The sequence below is a fragment of the Triturus cristatus genome, chromosome 3_1 (genome assembly GCF_964204655.1).
Source record: "Triturus cristatus chromosome 3_1, aTriCri1.1, whole genome shotgun sequence".
Classification (NCBI taxonomy): Eukaryota; Metazoa; Chordata; class Amphibia; order Caudata; family Salamandridae; genus Triturus; species Triturus cristatus.
The window spans coordinates 1,034,979,259-1,034,999,825 of NC_140583.1; the positions used below are offsets into that span (position 1 = coordinate 1,034,979,259).

The following is a 20,567-nucleotide window of genomic DNA, read 5'->3' on the forward strand; positions in this document are numbered from 1 at the left end:
GCTGCCTTTATCCTCCATCATTCGGCTTAGTGCAATCCTGGCTGCCTGATGTTACCTGTTACCTGGGGTCAGAGACACCATGAGGTTGATGAGTAAGACCTGTGCAGCAGCAGTGGTAAGCACAGCCAGCCACGCAGTAACTGACCACAAAAAGGCCTTCCCAGGGCGTGGTAAGGGCTGGTATTCCAGATGCAGGAACCCGAAGCATGGTAGGGGTAGCACACTTAACCTGCTATGCTCTGGAGGGGATGAGGAAGCTATTGCCATTGGACTGTACCTCGGACACCAGTCGAGTTCTGGCCCAATTGGCCCTATTGAGAGAGTAGGACCGCAGGCCTGATCTGGTCCTGTTGGTCCCTGGGCAGGGCCTAGCAGGAGAGTCGCTGTATGTGGCCTTAATTCCCATTGATGCTACCGTTCTGACCTCCTTCCTGTCCTAAGACTTCCCCTCACACCCCCTGGGTGCCATGTGGGTGTGGTGATTAGGGTCAGCTGCCATTGGGCCATGAGTGATGAGGAGGGAGTAGCTGCCATGTGGCGGGGTGTTCCTTCCTCTTCCTGGCCATTAAGTGGCACTTGCCCTCTATCCTAAAACACCTAGACTTGGTTCGCCACACTGGTGATACTCACACTGTTTATGTCCTCACTCTTCGTGGCCCTCCTTTATTCCTTTAAAGGGGAAGGGGGACACAGGAGACTAGGCACTCTTACATCATTGACAGACAACATGGACAGACTTTGTTTTGCATCAAGAGCCTGCTTTCATATGACTAATGTGGCTGCTCATGCCTGCCCTTGATTTTTTAACAATTATCCTTGTGTGGCCATAGGGTGTATTGAGGGCCAGCAACCACATGTCCTTGTTTCAGTGTAGGACATTTTTCCTGATGCTGACAACACTGGGAGCTTTTTTTGGAGGACCCAGACCTGACACTATTGAATGGCCTATGGTTGTAAAATTGTGTTTGAGGCATGTGTGGATGTAGATACACGTGCTTTGCATACTCCTGCCATCTTGTATTGGGTCTGGGTGTGTGCAAGTTATTTTCCTTCGAAGTCTTTCGAGTCACAAGGTAAAGCGACTCTGAAAATGCACATGGGCATCGACTCTATAGTTAGATTGTCTTCTTTCCGCCGTAGGGCTCGGATTTGTGTGCCTGCCCTCTGGGTTGACTCTGTTACGGTGCTCTTTTTGGTTCGCTCACTACCTTCTCTTTGGTTTGTGTTGTCTTCAATCACTTTTCCAATTTCCTTCGCATATCGATGTATACACTTTTCGATCGAGCCAAGATCTCCTCGACCACAGCGACTCCAACGCTTCGCCCTTCTGGACCTCCTTTAGTCTCCATCGCATCACTTAAAAATGCCTTGCTGGTGATGGGACGGACGTCTTTGCATTATTGTCTTCGCTGTCATGCGAAGTATCCTCGGACCGACTTACATTAGGTCTGCAATCTTTGTCTGTCACCAGAACACAGCGAGGCCGTTTGCGACACCTGCCACGCCTTCCGTTCCAAGAAAACTCTTTAAGGCCATCGCGCACTATAGCTCGAGAGGTCGCAGAGGAACTTAGAAGACACACCAGACCTTTTTTTTTATGGTGATGTTCTGGAAGAAGAGCACCCACAATCGGCATCAGACGAATAGGCTTTTTCCATTGAAGGCAGCTCCAGATCCAACCTTGAGGTCAACCTTGAAAGGTAGGATGTAACACCTGCTCAACAGTCTGTGAGTACGGTACCTCCTCCACACTATTACGATCAGCCTTCGGCTAAAAGATATTCAACCCCTCTGGGACACCATACAGAGGCTCTCATTCAACCACTGCCTTCTGCCCATGATCAGCACCAAGCAACTGCTTTGAACTGCCTTCTAGCTGGCCGCCCAAAACGTTTTGCAAACCAAAAGCTCCACATCGACCACCTCGGTCTCAGACCACCTTTTGGGGCTGAGCCGAAAATAAATATGGACTTCCTTTGCTTCAGTACCAAAACCACTTCCGGATCTGAACATTTCCAAGCCAATTTCAAAACGCGATTCCAGCAAACCTTTGGAGCCGATTCTTCATCGACTGCAAGAACAACTGGACTCCAGGCAAAAACAAATTGTTATCCACCCTCATACGGGTTGGATTCTTGCCCGCCCTACAGCACTGGCTCCTCTCCCACCTAAAAGAGGCTCTGGACACTCTAGTTCCTGCCAAAACTCGAAAGAAGGCCACCAGTCTGTTACTTCTTGCACCACCATCACCACTACCTATCCCAACTTCACCGCCCCCACCTCATTCTGCAAGGGACCCACTTGACATTTCACCTCTGGGATCTGCACAATCTTACAAAGCAGGACATGGTGGGGGACAGGACACCTTTGGCATTCCTCCACATAACGACCCCTGGGATGCCTATGACTTAGATCTGCCAGGGTACACAGACCCCCTTCTCTATCCTGCCCGACCTGCCTCTTCTGATGAATCTACATTATACCAGGAATTTATGGCAAGAGCTGTCTCTCTCCAGTAGAGGATTTCCTATTCGAACTCCTTTCTTCCACACACCGGTCCACACAAAACCTCCCAATGCTCAAGGGCATGCTTAGGCATACTGCAGGCATTTTTAAAGTCCCTATTCAAGCTAGTGTCATAACATCAAGGGTGAATAAAAAGTATAAGGCCTCCCTATCTGACCTCATCTACATTCAGGGCCAACTTCCACCCTACTCCTTAGTAATAACTACTGCCTGGAAGCCGGCAATTCCCAGGCTAGCGGAGATGCCCCGCCGCCCAATAAAGAAAGTAATAGAATTGATGCGGTGGGCAAGAGGGTTACGACGCAATCAACCAACCATTGGCATATTGCCAACTCATGGACCTTCTTACAAGGTACGACCGTGCTCTTTGGGGTGAGATGGAGGCTCTTCGCCAATAACTGCCCGATGAGCACAAAAAAACAGGGTCAGGAACTTGTTTCTGAATGCAAGTTAATTTCAGACACTTCAATTCGGTATGCCATAGACACAGCTGACAATGCAGCCCGGGGAATAAATATCCGCATTCTCTTACATAGGCATGCATGGCTCCGTATTTCTGATTTTAAACCAGAGGTTCAGCAAAATGTGCTGAACATGCCATTTGTCAAAGAGCATCTCACCTCCAGGTGGACCAAAGCTTAGAAAATATTAAAAAGGTCACAGATGACAAAAGCAATGGGGGCTCTACAAACACCGGCTCCTTTTGGCTGCTTTCTCTGCCTCACCTACAGTGAAGGTTCAAAAGCAGCCTCTTCTGACACCTTCACCTCCAACCAATGCACCCAGAGACAGCACACCTCCCCCAGGGTTATTTTTGAGGATCAGACAGAGGCGATAACTCGAGAAGTAGAGGCAAGGGTAGTTCCCCAAAAGGAGCTACAACTACCACCAAACAATGACTTCCCTCTTTTACCTCCAGAACATGTAGCATCTGTCTGGGGATGATTACAAATGTTTCTACCTACATGGCAAACCGTCACTTCACACCAGTGGGTGTTCGACATTATTCAACCTGAATATTGTTTGGAGCTTATTACCGCACCTCCCAACATTCCACCTCACAAACACAAACTATCACTGGGACATCAAACACTACTCAGAGAGGAGGTCAGCTCTCTCCTCCTCAAAGGAGCTATAGAACCCATCCCTATACATTAGCAAGGTAGAGGAGTGTACTCACTATACTTCCTAATACCCAAAAAGGATGGCTCCTTAAGTCCTATTCTAGACCTCAGGCCTCTAAACGAATACATCCTGTCAGAGCACTTCCACATGGTAAACCTGCACAATATAATCCCACTTCTCCAGCAAGGCGACTGTTTGGCTACACAAGACCTAAAGGATGCCTATTTGCACCTGGCGCATCACCAGTATCCCAGGTTTGTGGTAGGCAGCAAACACTGTCAATTCAAATTCCTACCTTCTAGAGTGACTACTGCAACTCGCCTATTCACCGAGCACCATGCAGACAAAAATTTCACGTTTTCGCATAGGTGCACAATTGACTTATCAAAGCCGACACCCATAAACAGTGTCAAAACCACAATTGGAGCACAATAGATGTGATTCATTGCTTAGCGTTCATCATCAATTCCACCAGGTCCCACTTCCAACATCTACAGATCCAAGCTTACCTAGAGGCTCTTTTAAACACAGAAATAGGCCTAGCCTATCCAATTCTGCAATGATTCAGTCTTTCAAGGCGCTAATTCCTGTTTCAATCAAATCATCAGCTTATAGTCAGGACAGTTATGCGCATTTTAGGCATGATGGCCTCCTGCATCGCCAAAGTACCTCATGCACAACTCCACATGCGTCCGTTGCAGGAATGTTTGGCTCAACAGGAGTCTCAGCCACATGGTCACTGGGAAGATCTAGTGTGATCGGCCGCCACTCTAATCACTCTCTGCAGTGGTGGTACACCAGCAACCTATTGCAGGGGCAGACATTCCTCAACCCTGTTCCCCACATCACTGTCACAACAGACTGGGTGGAGTGTGCACGTACAGGATCTCACAGTATGGGGCCTTTGGGAGACAAAATACCTGGGTCCCCACATCAACTACCTAGAGCTTGTATCTCTTCACCTATAATTAAAAGTGTTCCTACCTCAGCTGATCAACACAATGTGACAGCCATGTACTACCTTCAGAAACAAAGGAGTACACCTTCTCCACAGCTGTCTCACCTATCTCAAACCATTCCGCGCTGGGCTCTCCGTCACAACATCCACCTGTTAGCGGAGAACCTTCCAGGAACAGACAACAATTTTACCTATCTCCTCAGCAGGACGTGGCAACAAGTCCACGAGTGGGAACTCCACCCACAAATCCTCCTCCAATACTTCTGCTAATGGGTGTTCCCTCAAGTAGGTATGTTCTCAACCGCAGACCACGCCAAATGCCAAAACTTTGCCTCCAGTTCCCACAGCCAAAATCCAGCAGCAATGCACTATGGATGAATTGGTTAGGACATTCGCCTTTACTTTTCCTCCTCTCCCTCTATTAGTGATTCAGAGACTCCGACAAATGTCTCTTACGCTCATATTAGTAGCTCCTACATCGCTCGCCACCCCTGGTTCACAACTTTACTAGACCTCTTTGTAGTTCTGTATGAGAAGCTCCCCAGCAGACCGGACCTTCTCACTCGGAAGCATGGAGAATTCAGGCATCCAGATTCCAAATTTCTCAACCTAGTGATCTGACGTTTGAGGTCATAGAATTCGGATGCCTTAGTCTCCACCTAAGTGCATGTCCATTCTCAAGGAAGCCTGTAGACCTACCACTCAAGCATTTTAGGTGGCCCAATGGAAGAGGTTTATCTCCTGTTGTCACTCCAAACCAATTGATCCTTTTAATGCAACAATACAAAACATTGTTACTTTCTTCATTTACAGATCTCTGGCCTAGCATTCACCTCCATAAGGTTACATTTGACCGCAGTAGCTGCCTATCTTCAAAATCCCAGTAATTAAGGCCTTCATGGAAGGTCTCAAAAGAGAAATTACAGCACGGGTCCCTCTGGCACCCTCTTGAAATCTTTTGTTTTTGGTATCAATTATTTAGTTGGTAAAATTAAGAATTGAGCAATATCAGCAAATACAGCGACATGCAAGTCCAACTTATACCCATATAGATATAAACGTTGATTATGATATATGCACCAATAGCAAGCAATACTTATATGTAATATTTAAGAGAAATAGAAAAGGGAAGAGAGGAGTGATAGACTAAGCCATAGAAGAAAGAATGTAAAAAGAGGAAGGGAAGAAATACAGAAAAGAAGGGAAAAGGAGAACGGAGGGGGAGGTGGGGGAGTAGTGAGTACAATGATGGTAATGAGGAATAAGCCAAAGTCTAAGTGAACTATGAGGAAAGATGCAAAAAGAGGGACCATATAAGAAGAAAAGTATCTGCTTTGTCCTTTAAATTGTAAATGATCTTTTAATATGATGCAGTCTTGTACATCTCCCAAGCCATTCCATATGTGACGGCAATTGTGGAGAGCGCCATTGTCACAAAATACAGATTTGGGCAGTGACTAGCTTTCCACAAGCATGACGGATCAATTCTGGAAGGACCGATAAGTCATGGAGGACAACTAGGGGGTCTGGAAGTGGTGAGGGCAAATCCATAGATTCCTGGAGCGTAGACTTTACTGACATCCAGAAGGAGTGTATGGTGGGACAGTCCAGCAAAATATGGACAATATCACAGGACTTGTGATCACATCGCCAACAGACAGAATGGGAGAGCAACCCTAAGACCCCATCATATAAAAAGATCATTTACAATGTAATGGACAGAGCAGATACATTTCTTCTTATGTGGTCCCTCATGAAATCTGAACATTTTCCTTACATGACTCCTGGGTCCTTCATGTGAGCCCCATCACACCTGCTCTGCCCTCCTTCAATTTCCCTCCTGGAAAAGTGACATTTTAAATCTCTATTACCACACTCAGACGTGTTAGTGAACTTTAAACTTGGAAGAACCATTCTTCCAACTCCACAGAGACAGGGTTTTCCTGTGCACCAACCCCAAATTCCTTCCAGAGGTAGTCTCATATTTCCACCTCATTCAATCGAGTTACCTCTTTTTTTCCCCCACAACTAGACTCTGTAGCAGAAAGGGCTCTACATACATTAGATGTCAAAAGAGCCCTTCTCTACTGCTTTGATAGAACAAAAACCTTTAGAAAGGCTCAACAGGTTTTTGTTGCTTTCTCACCATCTCATAAAGGAAAGTGCATATCCAAATCAGGCATTATCCTAAAGATAGTTCAGTGTATTCAAACATGTTATGCTAAGGCCAAAAGAACTCTACCTACCCCTCTTAGAGCAAACTCTACTAGAAAAAAAGCAGCTTCTAAGGCCTTCCTAGAAAACATTCCAATAGCTGACATGTAAAGCAGCTACATGGTATACACCACCCACTTTCAATAATCACTACTGTGTGGATGGTGTAGCATGTTAACAAGCTAATGTAGGTCAAGCACTGATATATACACTTTTCCAAATAACTGCCACACCCACAGGCTAGCCACCACTTTTGAGGAGGATTGACTGACAGTCTGTGCAAAGCATGTGTGTCTACAGCCTAACATGCCTCGAGTGGAAAATGTTGCCTACCTGTAAGCTTCTGTTCATGGCATGTAGTGCTGTAGATTCACATATACTCACCCTCCTCCCCGGATACCTGTGGCTGTTGTAGTTTATTTTTACTTCTTATATTCATTGGCATCTATTTGCTTATCACTTATTTTCAGACTCCATTCTCACCCGGCTTGCGGAAAAACAATCTAACAATGGAGTCAATGCCCATGTCCATTATCACCAAGAGAAGGAGTCACTCTACCTCTTGACTCGAAAGACGACTTTGAAGAAAAACAACGTGCACACATCTGGACCTAACACTAGATGGCAGAAGTATGGAAACCATGGGATTCTACAATACTACATGCCACAAACAGATGCTCACAGGCTAAATAACATTTTCCTTCTGGTGTCCCTTCCTGTAGCAGCCCTTGGGTTAAAATTGACAACAGGAAAAGTTACTCCTGCTCCCTTATCTCCAGTGTCTCCTATGGGGTGTCTCTACTGACTGTCTCCATTTAAAGTGTTGTCCAGGCCTGGGTGGTGAACTCCGCTCCGTTCGTAAGGTTTGCAGAGTTTTCTGCACTCCGCACTCAGCAGAGCTCTCAGAGTGCAGAAAACTCCACTTTGCGTAGTGCAGCAGTTTTTTCCACACTCGCAAATGGTCAGTTTGCCAGCGCGAGCTGCCGCTCGGGTAGAATTTCTACCCGAGCGGCAGGAAGACCAGTGCGAACAGCAGTTTGCACTACACTCCGCCACTTACGAAATCGGTTGAGTTTTTTGTCATTTCGCGGAGTTCCGCGTAACAAAACTACACCCCGGCAGGCCTCCCATTAACAAGGCTACATTTATGTCCATTCCTTGTCCCGTTTGAGTAGGATCAAAGGTGTGGGCAAGATAGCTCAGGGGGCTACAATGATGTATGAACTAACGATGACTGCTCCAGGTGTTTTGGTTGAACACTCCCTTTTTTTCAGACCCTGACCCTGAAGGAGGTGCCCATGGCAAGCTTGACAAGTTGTGAATGCAATCAGGGACACAATAATTGCCTTTAAAAATTAAAAATTAGATTGATTCCTTAGTCATAGGCCTTGTGTTTGCTTAGAAAATATCAGCCTAAATTCAAAGAAAATTGCAGCATAAGAAAAGTGTACCACTGGACCTGCTCCCCCAGGCTCCGGATTTGATGCAAGGTCTTACAGATCGGATGAGGTTTTAAAAGAGGTGGCTGAGGATGCTGAAGGAAGAGTTGGGAGGAATAACTTAGGTCTAACTGGGAATGGGAATGCTAAAGGACCAAACAGAAGGATATTTATAGAACCCTGGGTCAAAACTTATGTCTCTCTTTGGAGACTCTTTCCTTGCTTTATTGTTCAGCGAGTCCATTGGGTCCTGGAGAGGAGACCACCACTAGAAAGCCCCACCTAGACCCATAGTTGCAAACATTTTGAAATACAGGGATCTAGACACCATATTTCAAGCTGTCAGAATGAAGGGTTCTCACGCCATTAAGGCCTCCAAAGTAATAATATTTCATTATTATACTTTAGTAGTACAGCAGCAAAGGGCCTCTTCCATGAGCATAACAAATAAACTGAGAAAGCGAAGCCTCAAATATGCCCCCATCTTTCCTTCCAAACTTATAATCATTGGGGACCAGCGTGCACACTTCTTCATGGACCTTCAAGATGCTTAGACTTGGGTGAAACAACAGTATAACACAATAGAAGCGTTTTTCAGTCATCAGTATTCTCCGGAATCTCAATCTGAACAGAAATGCGAAACCTTGTTAAGTACACTGTCTTCGCCAGTACAGGCTCAGAAAGAGATAAGGGTCATTCTGGAGATAATTGCAACACTTCACTTGCAAAGACCATTAAGTGAAGCAGCGGGTTAGTCGTCGAAAATAGAATTCACAGATTTGTCAGTTTCTAGTAACCTATGTTCCCTGCTAGCAATCACCTCACACACCCCACACTGCAGATAATTTACTATAATTCTAATTGTTGATATTGCTCTTTTCTTGTTTGTGAAATGCCTTTAAAATAATGTGTGATTGCCCTAGTTTTTGTTTGTTGATTGCAATAATAGGCTTTGTTGATTGCAATAATAGGCTAACCTAAACATATAGCTGGGACATCTGGTGGCCTTGGAGAAGGATGAGCTCCTGAGTCAAGTTCGCCCGTTCAGTGGGGCTGGCCTTGCTCGGGTTGCTTCCTTTGTCGATTGCCCTTGTTTTCAGGATATAGGTCTTCAGTCTTCATTAAGTTTGTACACTGACTGTATCCGTACTAAAATGTCTCACTGCGTCAGGTGAGCTCCCCGCGACAGCGGCATAGTGGCAGGCGCTGCAGGCGACGAGAGATGTATTGCTGTAGTCCTAAGGCAAGAGTGTGGCGTGGTAGAGATAGCAAGGGGGGCCTGGTCTACAAGGTGTTGCCGCCAGGAGGATAAGATATACCGGGTTCTCACAGCGTTGGTCCTCCTGTCTGTGCGGTAGGCTCTGGTGTGACTAAACGCTGATGTGGGGCCTTCAGTGGGCTGCGGGGGACCGTCTCTGTTGCTTGGGTGACTTGCGATGCCGTATCGTTGGCTTTCCGTCTGCGGTTCTGTAGTGGCGCTGGTCCAGGGGCCGGGATGTATGCGCTGGTGCTAGTTGTTTAGAACTGTTCCCAAGTCCTTGGATGTCGGGAGTAGCTCAGCGCACTCTGGGATGGTAGAGAGGTGACAGCAGTTGTGGGATCCCCCCGCCACTACAATTTGATGAAAGGCAGTCCTGATGAGATACTGGGGGTGGGATGGGGGGCACACTCACCGCAGCCGCCGATCATGCTGGACGTGAGGCCCAGTTGTCCTGTGGACGCTGCGGCGCGCGCGGAAGAGCATCTACCAGAGTAAAGCGCTAGGGAGCTTCGGCTCACGCAGCGCCAGGCAGCGTTGCGGCAACAGATCGCAGTGCACCTCCAGCAGCGATACACCGTGTCGCTGCACCGAAGGGTAGTCGCTTCAATCACTCGGCAGTTGCAGTCTTCTGGACAGGTTTGTTGGGCCAGGTGGGAGAGAACTATGGTAAAAGTGGTAGTGGTGACTCGCTCTCTAATGAGTCGACGCCATGAGTGAGTCAAGGGCTCCTAAAGCAGCTGTTCTATTAATGGAGCGCTAGGCACCGGGGGGTCCGTCTCATTTTTTGTGCAGATTCCAGCGTGTTGTGTGCACCCCTGGCGCGTGGATAGCTTGCGCTGCCGTTCTGCCATCCCTCCTTTGACGCCGCCGCAGTGGTGCAGTTACTTGGGCTGAAGTCTGTGTACCCCCCGGCATTCGCCTCCCCACAGGCGGCGATGTGCTATTATGTATGGCTGATCCCGGGCCCCGGGTAGATGACAGCGGCCCCAGGCCTGCGAGGGCAGCTGGATGGCGGCAGCGAGGAAGAGAGTTTTTGCAGGACCCCTCTATCGCTGCTGGTAGGAGGGGAGGCAGTTCCAATATTGAGGATTAGGGATGGGAAGTCCACGCACTCACCGCCACCGCCGTTAGTGCCGAGCTCACTATGCGCGACAGTTGTGAGGCATAGGCACCTCATGGGCACCGCGGCGCTTGCGTGAGCAAGTCCACCAGGTCGTAGTTCCAGGAGGCCGAGTCCAGCACAACACCGTTCCTCCAGCGATGATATAGCAGCAGTCAGCGACGTGCTGCTAGCGTGAAACTTTCGGTATCGCTGCACGGGTGTGTGAACACTTCGTTACTGCAGGCATTCGGCCGTAGTCAATATATGGACAGGGTTTTTGGGCAGATCAATGCGCCGAGCAGCAGGAGCCTCACTCAAGTGCGGCCGTCTTGCAAGTGCGCCACCTAACGCCCCCTCTCCTCTGCTTGTCAACTTAGTCTTCTACTGTCTTTAAGACCATTTTTAGAATATAATTTATAGGTGTTGTCAATTATACTGATTGGATTATAGGATTTTGGCTCACTTGTAAGTCCTTTTTAAAAGGGTACGATTATCAAATTTAGTAAAGGGTGTGCAAATCTTGCATACTGCTAAATACATTAAAAAAATATGGCGAGTAGTGGGACCATCCATTCTTGTAATTGTATAAAGACTGTGGTTGGGAACAGAGGGGCAGTCATATTTGGCCTAGGAGGGTGAGGGAGGGGGGCCTTTGTACTTGAGTAGTTATCAGATCTCCTCCTGAACTTCTGTTGTAATGGGTAAGTCATTGTCTTTCTGTTTTTATTTTGCAAGCTTTATCTGATGGTTTTGGACTTTCCCAGGCGGGCACTTTATTCAGCATTGAGTCAGCTCTTGTCTCTTTCCAGTAAATCTGTGTGGAACTGATTGGTGGAGCTTAAGTTCAGTGGTGGTGTACTAGTATGGGTAGTCCATTAGGTTTTCAGAGGCGATGTTTTGTGAGTTAGGTCTAGAGGAGACGTCTTCTCATCAATGTCCAAACCTGTGCGCAGAAAAGGCTTTTGATAGTATTTCCTAATCCTTTCTTAGAGCCACTCTCAATAAATGTGACTTGGGGGATGATTTCATCTGAACAGCATTAGCCCTTTAGTCCAATCCTCAGGCATCAGTTAGAATAAATGTTTCTCTCTCAAAGCCCTTTAAGTTAAACCATGGCACGCGACAAGGCCGTCCCCTCTTACACCTCCGATGCTTATTATCTATGGAACCCCTCTATCTATTGAACGTAGCAGCAAATGCCAACAATGGTCTCATTTTTTCAGAGGAATTTGAAGTGCACTTCCCCACATTCTAGAAACATGAGCTGAATATGTCAAGGTTTCAGGATACTCCCATGATAAAAATAAAATGGAAGTTTTCCCTCTCAATCGCCATTACTTTCTCTTTGTTACTCAAACTACATGTTTGAAATGGCAAAATAAAGCACTGTATTATCTAGGTATTTAGTTTGGGAGAGATATTAAGGATGCACTATCACTAAAGTAAACAAAACTTTATCCAAAGTAAAAGATGTACTACTACAATGGGCTCCAAAATGTATTACCTGGAGGGTAAAATTAGAAACCATTAGATTTGTTCATGACGCCACTTATTAACTTCTCAACATGTATGCTGCCGTTATAATTCTCAAACGCTTTCTGCTAAATGATTGAGAACCTTCAGTCCGATTTTCTTTAGTAGGATAGAAAGCAAGACTATCCTTCAAAAAACACTTCAACTGGCTCAAGAAAATACAGAAATTATACTCCCAGACAATCAATATCAATTGACATTTCTTGCCAGACAAAGCGCATGATGGTTGTCTTCGACTAGCCTGGATTCTCCTTCCTGGCTTTAGATTGAGAAAGCTCTGTCTCCACCTCTCCCCTTGTGCGTATTAATCACAATATACAATATTAAGCGTCATAATAGGGAACACTTACATGAGATACTCTCTGCACACTAGATAAGAAACTGATATTAAAAATACATAAATCGGAATCTGCTTCCCTGTGGTTGAAAAAACACATCAAGATTGATGCCTCCCTATTTTTGGGGGAAAGTTGGGCAACAATGGGAATCACTTTAATTTAAGACCTGGGTACCAGGAATAACCCTGTCCATTTTATTGAATTACAACTGAAACATAATCTTCCCAACACAGACTTCTACAGCTTCCGCAAGTTTAAATCAGCTTTAAGGAAACTGGGCTATATTTCTACTTCAGCCCTGCTACAGAAATTCTAAATATTAGGACATGTAGCCTCAAAAAAATCATTTTTTGTTTTAAACCCAAACCACACCTCATTTGAAAAGAGATCAACACATCGACTACTCAGCAGGTCCAATTAATGGAAGGAAATGGCATCGTCAGCATGGCCTAACATTTGGATCTCCTCCTGTAAAGGGAAAATTACCTGTAGGAAAGTGGAATATTATGTGATATGGGTGGGTACCTTTACCAAACCATACTATCACAATGCCTCAAGTATGATCCTTGGATTCACAACAATAATCCTTAGCTCAGTTCTGGTAGTGTGGCAAAGAGCAGTCCGGCATTAGTGGAGGAACACGTGTTGAGTATTTTACTGTACCGTAGGGTTCAAAAGGAATAGACAACACCTGAGAAAAATCCAACATCAATTTATATAACAGTATATTTTAATGTAAATTTATACACCAAAACGAACTAAATAAATAACATACATATAACTGGAGCTATAGATTTTTAATGCATTAGAAAATAAATCTATTAAACAGTGCAGACATTTAACATTGTGGTAAATTGGAAAACTCGTTAGGGACAATCGGTCAGTTAGGGGTCAAGTTACGTTGTACCCTCGCAGGGTAGAGGTCTTTGGGGTCCCAGGACCAGGGCCCAACAGTCAGTTCAATTTTACCTGGCCCGTGGAGTCTGGGTGCAGTGGTTGTTCTGGCTGTCAGTGGTCTTTAAACAGGAGTTGCACCCAAGCTGCTTTTACCATATAGACGATGCCACCAGAAAGTGGATGCAAATACACAAGAGCGGGGTCATTACTGACTTCCTCGTAGGTCTTGTGAAGTGCTTTCTTAATGCAGCGTCAAGTAAAGGGGTCAGTTACTGGACTTGTAAAAGTAACTAAGAGAAACGTTGACGTCTGGAGGTCCAGGGGAGTGAGTTGGCGACTTGAAACTTCAGTGAAAGCTGGACTACACTTCTCACAATGCACCACACCATTTACTTTTGGGTGATCCCTGTGAGGGCCTGATGGCCAGTGCTTCTTTGGTTCCACCTAACCCAGATGTTTGTAATAAAATCATCTTTTGTTTCAGTATGCCAGTAAGTGTCTTCTAGTGCTTGGTGTATATATACTTTGTCTTATGGTTGTGAGTTTTTCCTATAGTTTGTGGGGAGGGACCATAACGATATTAGATTATTTTACCATCAAAACAAGTATGAAGGTGAAGTGTCTTGTATTATAATATCAGTACTAGATTATCCCTTTCCCAAAGTTTCTTCTAACTAATTTAAACATGTTTCTTGTTTCAATTTAAGTTTCTTTGTGTCCCGTGTCTTTCCCATCCCCAACTGTAAATCTTTTTTCTGACATTGTGGATGTCTGCCTGTATGTTTATTTTCTTATCACAGATTGGGGTGTCTCCCAGTGCCACTCTGTTCTGCATGCTGGTATCTGGGTTCTCCTGTGGTCTGTGTCAGGCCCCACCATCACTCTGTTTTTCTTGTTCTTGTGTCTATGTCCCAGTTACCAAGAAGCTTTTGTGTTTTTTCCAAAGTAGTGTATGCAAAATGTGTTTTCCGATAGTTCTAGACATAACTGTCAGTGTTTCCTTGTCAAGCGTTCTTGAGTGCCTTGTGTCACTGCAGGAGTGCTCCATGTTCCAGTAACATCCTGCCCCTGGTAAGTCAGTGTTTTGTCAAAATCCGTTTTGCTCAAAATGATTTGAAATATTTTACTACTCTTCACTAGAATATCTTTGGGTCTAGTTCGCGCTATATAAAACTCTAAATAAATAAATAAAATAAGACGCCTGTGCGTCAGTGCTCATTAGCAGGCAACAGGTATTTCAAGGTATACATATATATATTTAGAATATTTGATTTGTACCTGAGAGGGGGGGAAAGATTGATGTGAACTGTTTTTCAATTACAGGATGGTTTCAAAAGACCAACAGGAGTCCATGGAACCAAGTTCATTTGAACCTGTTGAGGATTCTTCCAACCTGAAGGGCTATGTGCAAGCAGTAGATAAAGAGGGAAATCCACTGTGTCTTCACTGCCAAAAGCCCACCCCTCTGCTTTCCATCCAAGGCCAAGCTACAGCTTGGGACACTCGCTTCTGTTCTCATAAATGTCAGGAGGACTTTTCAATCCGTTCAAGTCAAGGATACATGAGAGCCAAAGTCTTTGAAACGGAACATGGTATTTGTCAAGCATGTAATCTAAATGCGCAGGAACTGTATCTTACTGTTCGAGATGCCCCTAAGAGCCAACGTAAAAGTCTTTTGGAGAGTACTTGGATGTCTCAACTTTCACTAGCTCAGGTAAAATTAGCATATGCAGATTGTGTTCATTCTTTTTAATTAAGTTCTCTCCACAGATCTTCTACAAGCATGGTAGGGTATCTGGTTTCCACATGGTTTTGAAGCTGCGAGGTTTTTTTTAAGTGGTATTGTAAGCACTCTTTCAGCGGGCCCTTAACTTCTGTGAGAAAGGAATATGAGTGATAAAGAAAAAAACAGGTAGCTTTTGCATTCTTTGATTATCAGCAGTCATGGAGACACTAACCTGAGATCTGTGCGCAGCTCCTTCCTGAATAAAGATGCTAATGGGGCATGTAAGACTGCATAAGAACTTGAAATTCGTGGCAACATATAACTTCTCTATTCGCCTCAGTCCTCACATGTTCATTCTCAGTTTTGCGATTGTTACAAATAAGTAACAGGAAGCTAGGTTGCTCCAACCATCTTGAGGTTTATATCTCATTCGGGTGCTATGGAAGTTTGGATGGGCTTGAAAAAAACATAAGGTACTAGAGAGACATAGAATTCCACTCACAAGAAATCTTGCATACCAAATGCCATTTTTTATTTTAAAGAAATGGCAAAAATATAGGCAATAAATCTGCCACCGTCAAAGCCCAGTGTACTGCATTTGTTTACCGATTGTTGAAAAAAGGCGGCTAAAGACATCTGAGCAACTCTGTTCAACAGTTGAGTATTTGCTGTCAGTCCAGCAGACTCTTAATACACCTTATAAAATGTAGTATGTTGTTAGCATTCATGAGTATAAAAAATACTAAATTGGTTATATGAATTAGAATTTGTATTTGACATCCTAAATTAAGTGGCAGTCTCTCTGCTAGTATTTCTCCTACTGAGTTTTTCAACTAACATAAATTGATATATAAAATGCCCTATTGAAATAATCATAATTTCTCGCTTTGTGTACACACTTATTTTACAATGGAAGAGAGTGCCCTTTAATGCAGTTAAAAAGAAATTATATTTTGTATTTCTTTGTTGCAGCTAAATGAAATCATACGAAACCCCACAGAGGGCCTTTTTTGGCAGGTTGATCATATAAAACCGGTATATGGCGGAGGAGGGCAGTGTTCTATGGAAAACCTTCAAACACTCTGTACAGTCTGCCACAAAGAGGTAGGTTTGCATAAAAAAGGTTTGCTTCTATGATTGACTTTAAGAAGCAACAAAGACCGCTTGTCAGTTATTCAAAGCAGTTTGTCTACAATTTCCAAGCATTCGTCCTCCGAGGTAAGTCAAAAATAAGAATGTAGCGCATAGCAAGGTGGGCTCTCGCCTAGGAGGTGGATTTGACAAGGTTTGATCTATATTTATGCCTTGATCTATCTAGTGAATTTACCAATGTCTTACCGATTCTTTTTTTGTTCCTTCATCTCAGAATGGCATGTGAGGGCATGCTTGCATGGTTTGGCTGAAAACCAGCCAGAGCCTGGGCTTGCCAATCAATCAGCAGGTTGAAATCCAATGCACTTTTTCGTTCTTTTAACAATAAAATGTATTCTTTAACACAAAGTTTTTTAAGATATGCTTGGCCGACATACTATTATCTTAGATTAGTTGACTAACATAAAGGGCTCCTTATGATTCAATTTGCACTTCTAAAGAAAGGACCTGATCGTTATGTGATGAACAGCCCTGAATGACATCAGCAACTACTCCACCTGAACCGAGAGGGCTGTGCCATTTGCAGGATTGGGGCAAACACAGGGTTTTGAAAGGGGATACAGATATCAACAAATTATATTGCAGGGGGACTAACTTTAATTGAGGGTTTTGCCACCATCAACATCCAACAAGCATTTGCAATGCAATAGGTCTCGCTTCTGCAAGAGTTTGAGCTATTCGCATTGTAAATGACAATGCCTTTTATTTATGTGTTTTGAAAACTTGCAAGAGGGGCGTAAACATGCACTCATAGCCTTTTCTTACTAGAAGCAACGCTGGCAATAACTGTGCCTCTTTTACTGCCAGCCTTGCTTCTCGTAAACAAGGACTATCTGTACAAAGGTTTTCATAACACATAAATAAAAGGCATAGTCATTAACAATGCTAATAGCTCAAACTCTTGCGAATGCAAGACCTATTGCATTGGAAATGCTTGTTTATATTGTGCCATCAAAAGCTAGTTCATTCAATGCACTTTACAATAATAAAGGTAGAAAGACAATGTGCAAATTACATTCGCATTTCATATAGGATGAAGTACATTTTGAAACGCTTCTAGTCTCTTGGGAGTGGTATTTGCAGGTTACTGAAGTCCCGCATCCTCTACAGCAGCATGAGAGAACCTCAACCTGCCTTTCCAGGAGCCTCGCACCTATCACAGGTGAAAGAGGAAAGTGTTGAGACTTAGTCAATGCCCACAAGAGATTCATATCAGCGTGTTTTCTCTGCCGGGTTCACGTGATAAGCCAAAGATTTACATTAATAGATGCCCGACCTACAAATATTCAACAATTTAAAAATAATCCAATACTGGCTGAAGCCTTGCTGGCAGGTCCTTATTTTACACTTATCAGAGGTCCCTGGTGATTGTTTACACATGGTCTGCCTCAACTGAGCGGTTCAGCACGGGGGTCTCAAGCATTAAATCAAAATAATAATTTAAGCAAATACTGAACTAACCCAACAGCAATAAACACGTGCAATTCTAGAACAACACACCGTCCACCACAGTGCCAGTTCAGTGCATGATCACTTGCACCACCTCAAGTAAAAAAGGTAAACTTGTAAGGGAACTAACCCTGGCACACTATACCTGAACGAGCAAGGGCAGACTACAATACAAGCCTTTTATTTCATTGAGTAAAAATAGCACCTGAAATGCAGAGGTGCTCCTAGCAGCTTAACCAAAAGTGCAGAGCGGGACGATTTGCCAAATGTCATTTGTGGACATTTAAGAGTAGTAAGAGGTGAGATCATCAGAGTTGATAAGAGCACTAAGAGAGGGTTTGCAGTGAAACCAACTCCAGGGATGGTTTTTGGGATTAACTCATGAGCTTTTAGCACACAAGCCAACGGTACGGCATCCCCCATGGCAGTCGAAGCAGCGTGAAAGTGTTTCCCTAGCACTCACCAACCAGTCGGGCATGTGGAATGCGCAAGTGCCAGCGCTCGGGTCTGCCTCCTCCATGGCTATGTCTGGGCAACGGATGCAAAGTGCAGCGTCTAGCCTGGTACCAACTTGACTGCGAAGATCGAGATCGCTGCAGTCCTCTCCAGTCCAAAGCCAAGACGAAAGTCGTCGAAGGAGCTTAGAGGAGGGTTAAAGAGGCTTTGGCACCCCTTCCACCCTCAGCAACACAATGGCCGCTCATGAATAGTGTTTAGTGATAAGCATAGCAAACTGATTGGATCAGGGTGTCAGCAGTTATGAACAAGAGGCTGGACGTGGCTACCTTTCTTTGAAAGCGGTGTCGTATTCACTGATAAGCTGCCTCTCCACTCCGCTTGTATGGACTTTAGCGCCAAACACTACTCTCATTCTCCCTTAGTTATGCCCCCCTGCAGAGTACTGGTATGGTTCCAGGTGAAGGCGGCTCTTCCGTTTAACATTAATCTTTATTGCAACCGGTGTCCTGGTGATATCTAATCATGCAGCCTTCATTGATGGCGTGAGTGACTCCATGGTTTCAGTGGAAAGGTCACGAGACCAGAACAGTCACACTCAAGCACGTGTTAGGGAAATATGAGATTTACCTCATAGTACAAATGTGGATGTTAGTGCCCTGTGAATCTGGAGCCGACGGGGGGAGGGAGTGAGGGAAAGTGAAAGCACGCCATGCACACTGTGCTGAACGCGAGAGCCTTACACGTGCACATCACCTGTCCTGTCCGACACGTTATGCTGAACATGCGAGCCATACGCGTGCTCATAGCCTGTCTTGTCCGACGCATGCACATGTCCTGTCCCCATTCGGCCAAGAAACTGACAACAATAGTTCTCGCCAAGGCGAGCAGCCCATGCGCTGCATCGCTAGGCGAGACCTAAAAATTAAATTGATCTTCTGTAATGAGCCAAGACCACAGTAGTGTCATCTTTCAGGTTGAAAGGGTGTGACCCTTTTTCAGGGAGCAGCCACAATCCCCATTCAAGGGGATCCACAAAATTAACCTGTGCTTAACCCTCTGGTAGCTTGGCACACTAGCTTAAATTGGAGGCAATATGTAAATTATTTATGCAGCACACAAACAGTAATAAAGTGAAAACAAAATACTAGAAAATTCCCACACTAATTTAGAAAAATAGAGTACATTTTAATAAAATATTTGACACCAAAACGAAAAAAAATGCTATCAGTAGAACAGGAGATTTGCAATTTCAAAGATTTAGGTACAAATCGTGTTTAGAAGCACAAAGCGCCAACTGCTGCTATTTGGTCATGCAGGGTCAAAGTCACAAGTTCAGGCTGACTGCGATGGTTCGTGGGCTGGACACAGGGACCAGGTTAGGCCCGCTGAGAATTGTACTTTGTTCTGATGAAGGCGTTGTGCCCTGCAGGGGCTGTTTCCAAGGAGTGATGCAGTATCTTGCGTTGCTCTGTGTTGGTTCTGATGAGGACCACACCTGGGCTGTCATAGCACCTTTATCCCCACTTACAAGGGTCCAGGATTGTAGAGGCACTACTGGTGGGGGGTGTAGAATTAACAGCAGGCAGGGTCCAAGTGTAGAGTTCAAGATGGTTGGAGCATTTTCTGTCCCTGAGGCGAGCCACCCAGCCCTTGGAGTCACTCTGGTGGTCCTGGGTTCAAGGTGTATGTGAAGTTCTTCTGAGTCGTCCTCAGGTCCAGAAGTGATCTGAAGAGTGGATCTCAGAGCCCAATATTTATACCTGGTGCCTACTTTAAAGTGGAAGAAGCTTCTGAAGTCTTCCCTATGGAGGTGTCTGGAATTTCCTGCCTCCCTGCCCTGGTCCCAGTCTGTCTGGTGGGACAATAGGCTAGTATGAAGTCTTTTGTGTGTGAGCTTATCCAGTGCCTTCGAAGTGCAAGTGTCATAGTCAGTGATGGGACATCCTGCCAACATACAAAAACAGGAGGTAACCCCTACCGTGCTTAGTCTACCTCTCCATACTAGACCAAGGGGATCCCTTTATCATATTAAAATGACAATCACTCTCTAGAATTCCAAGTGCCATGCTTCATCATAGAGTCCTCATCCAGCTACCTACTCTATCTTGATGGGCTTTGCCTTGGTAGCCAATAGAGCTCTTGGTCATTGGATGAGGTCCTAGATTTAAAATAGTCTAGGGTGTCTTGAGGGTTAATTTTATTTTCAAAGGGCACCCTGACAGAGTTGAAAACTGGTGCGTATGCACTAAGGAAATTAGTATCGTTTGTATCTTTGGGTCAACATGTTTCAGCCATTACATCAATGCCTCACCAGGCTATTTGACTTTCATCAGGACCGCACAAGGATCCCACTAGTATCCTATTTGTGTGCATTAAATTGTAAAACAT

At 44.8% G+C, this 20,567-nt stretch overlaps 1 protein-coding gene across 3 annotated transcripts in view; it reads left to right on the top strand.

Annotated features, from left to right (window-relative positions):
- ZRANB3 (zinc finger RANBP2-type containing 3) overlaps window positions 1-20,567 on the top strand; it is a 615,617-nt gene that overhangs the window by 573,602 nt on the left and 21,448 nt on the right. For all 3 annotated transcript variants that reach the window (XM_085645762.1, XM_085645761.1, XM_085645763.1), the window contains 2 exons: window positions 14,717-15,107; window positions 16,092-16,223. In XM_085645762.1, coding sequence (XP_085501888.1) covers window positions 14,717-15,107; window positions 16,092-16,223 — 523 coding nt within the window. The remainder of the gene's footprint in view (window positions 1-14,716; window positions 15,108-16,091; window positions 16,224-20,567) is intronic.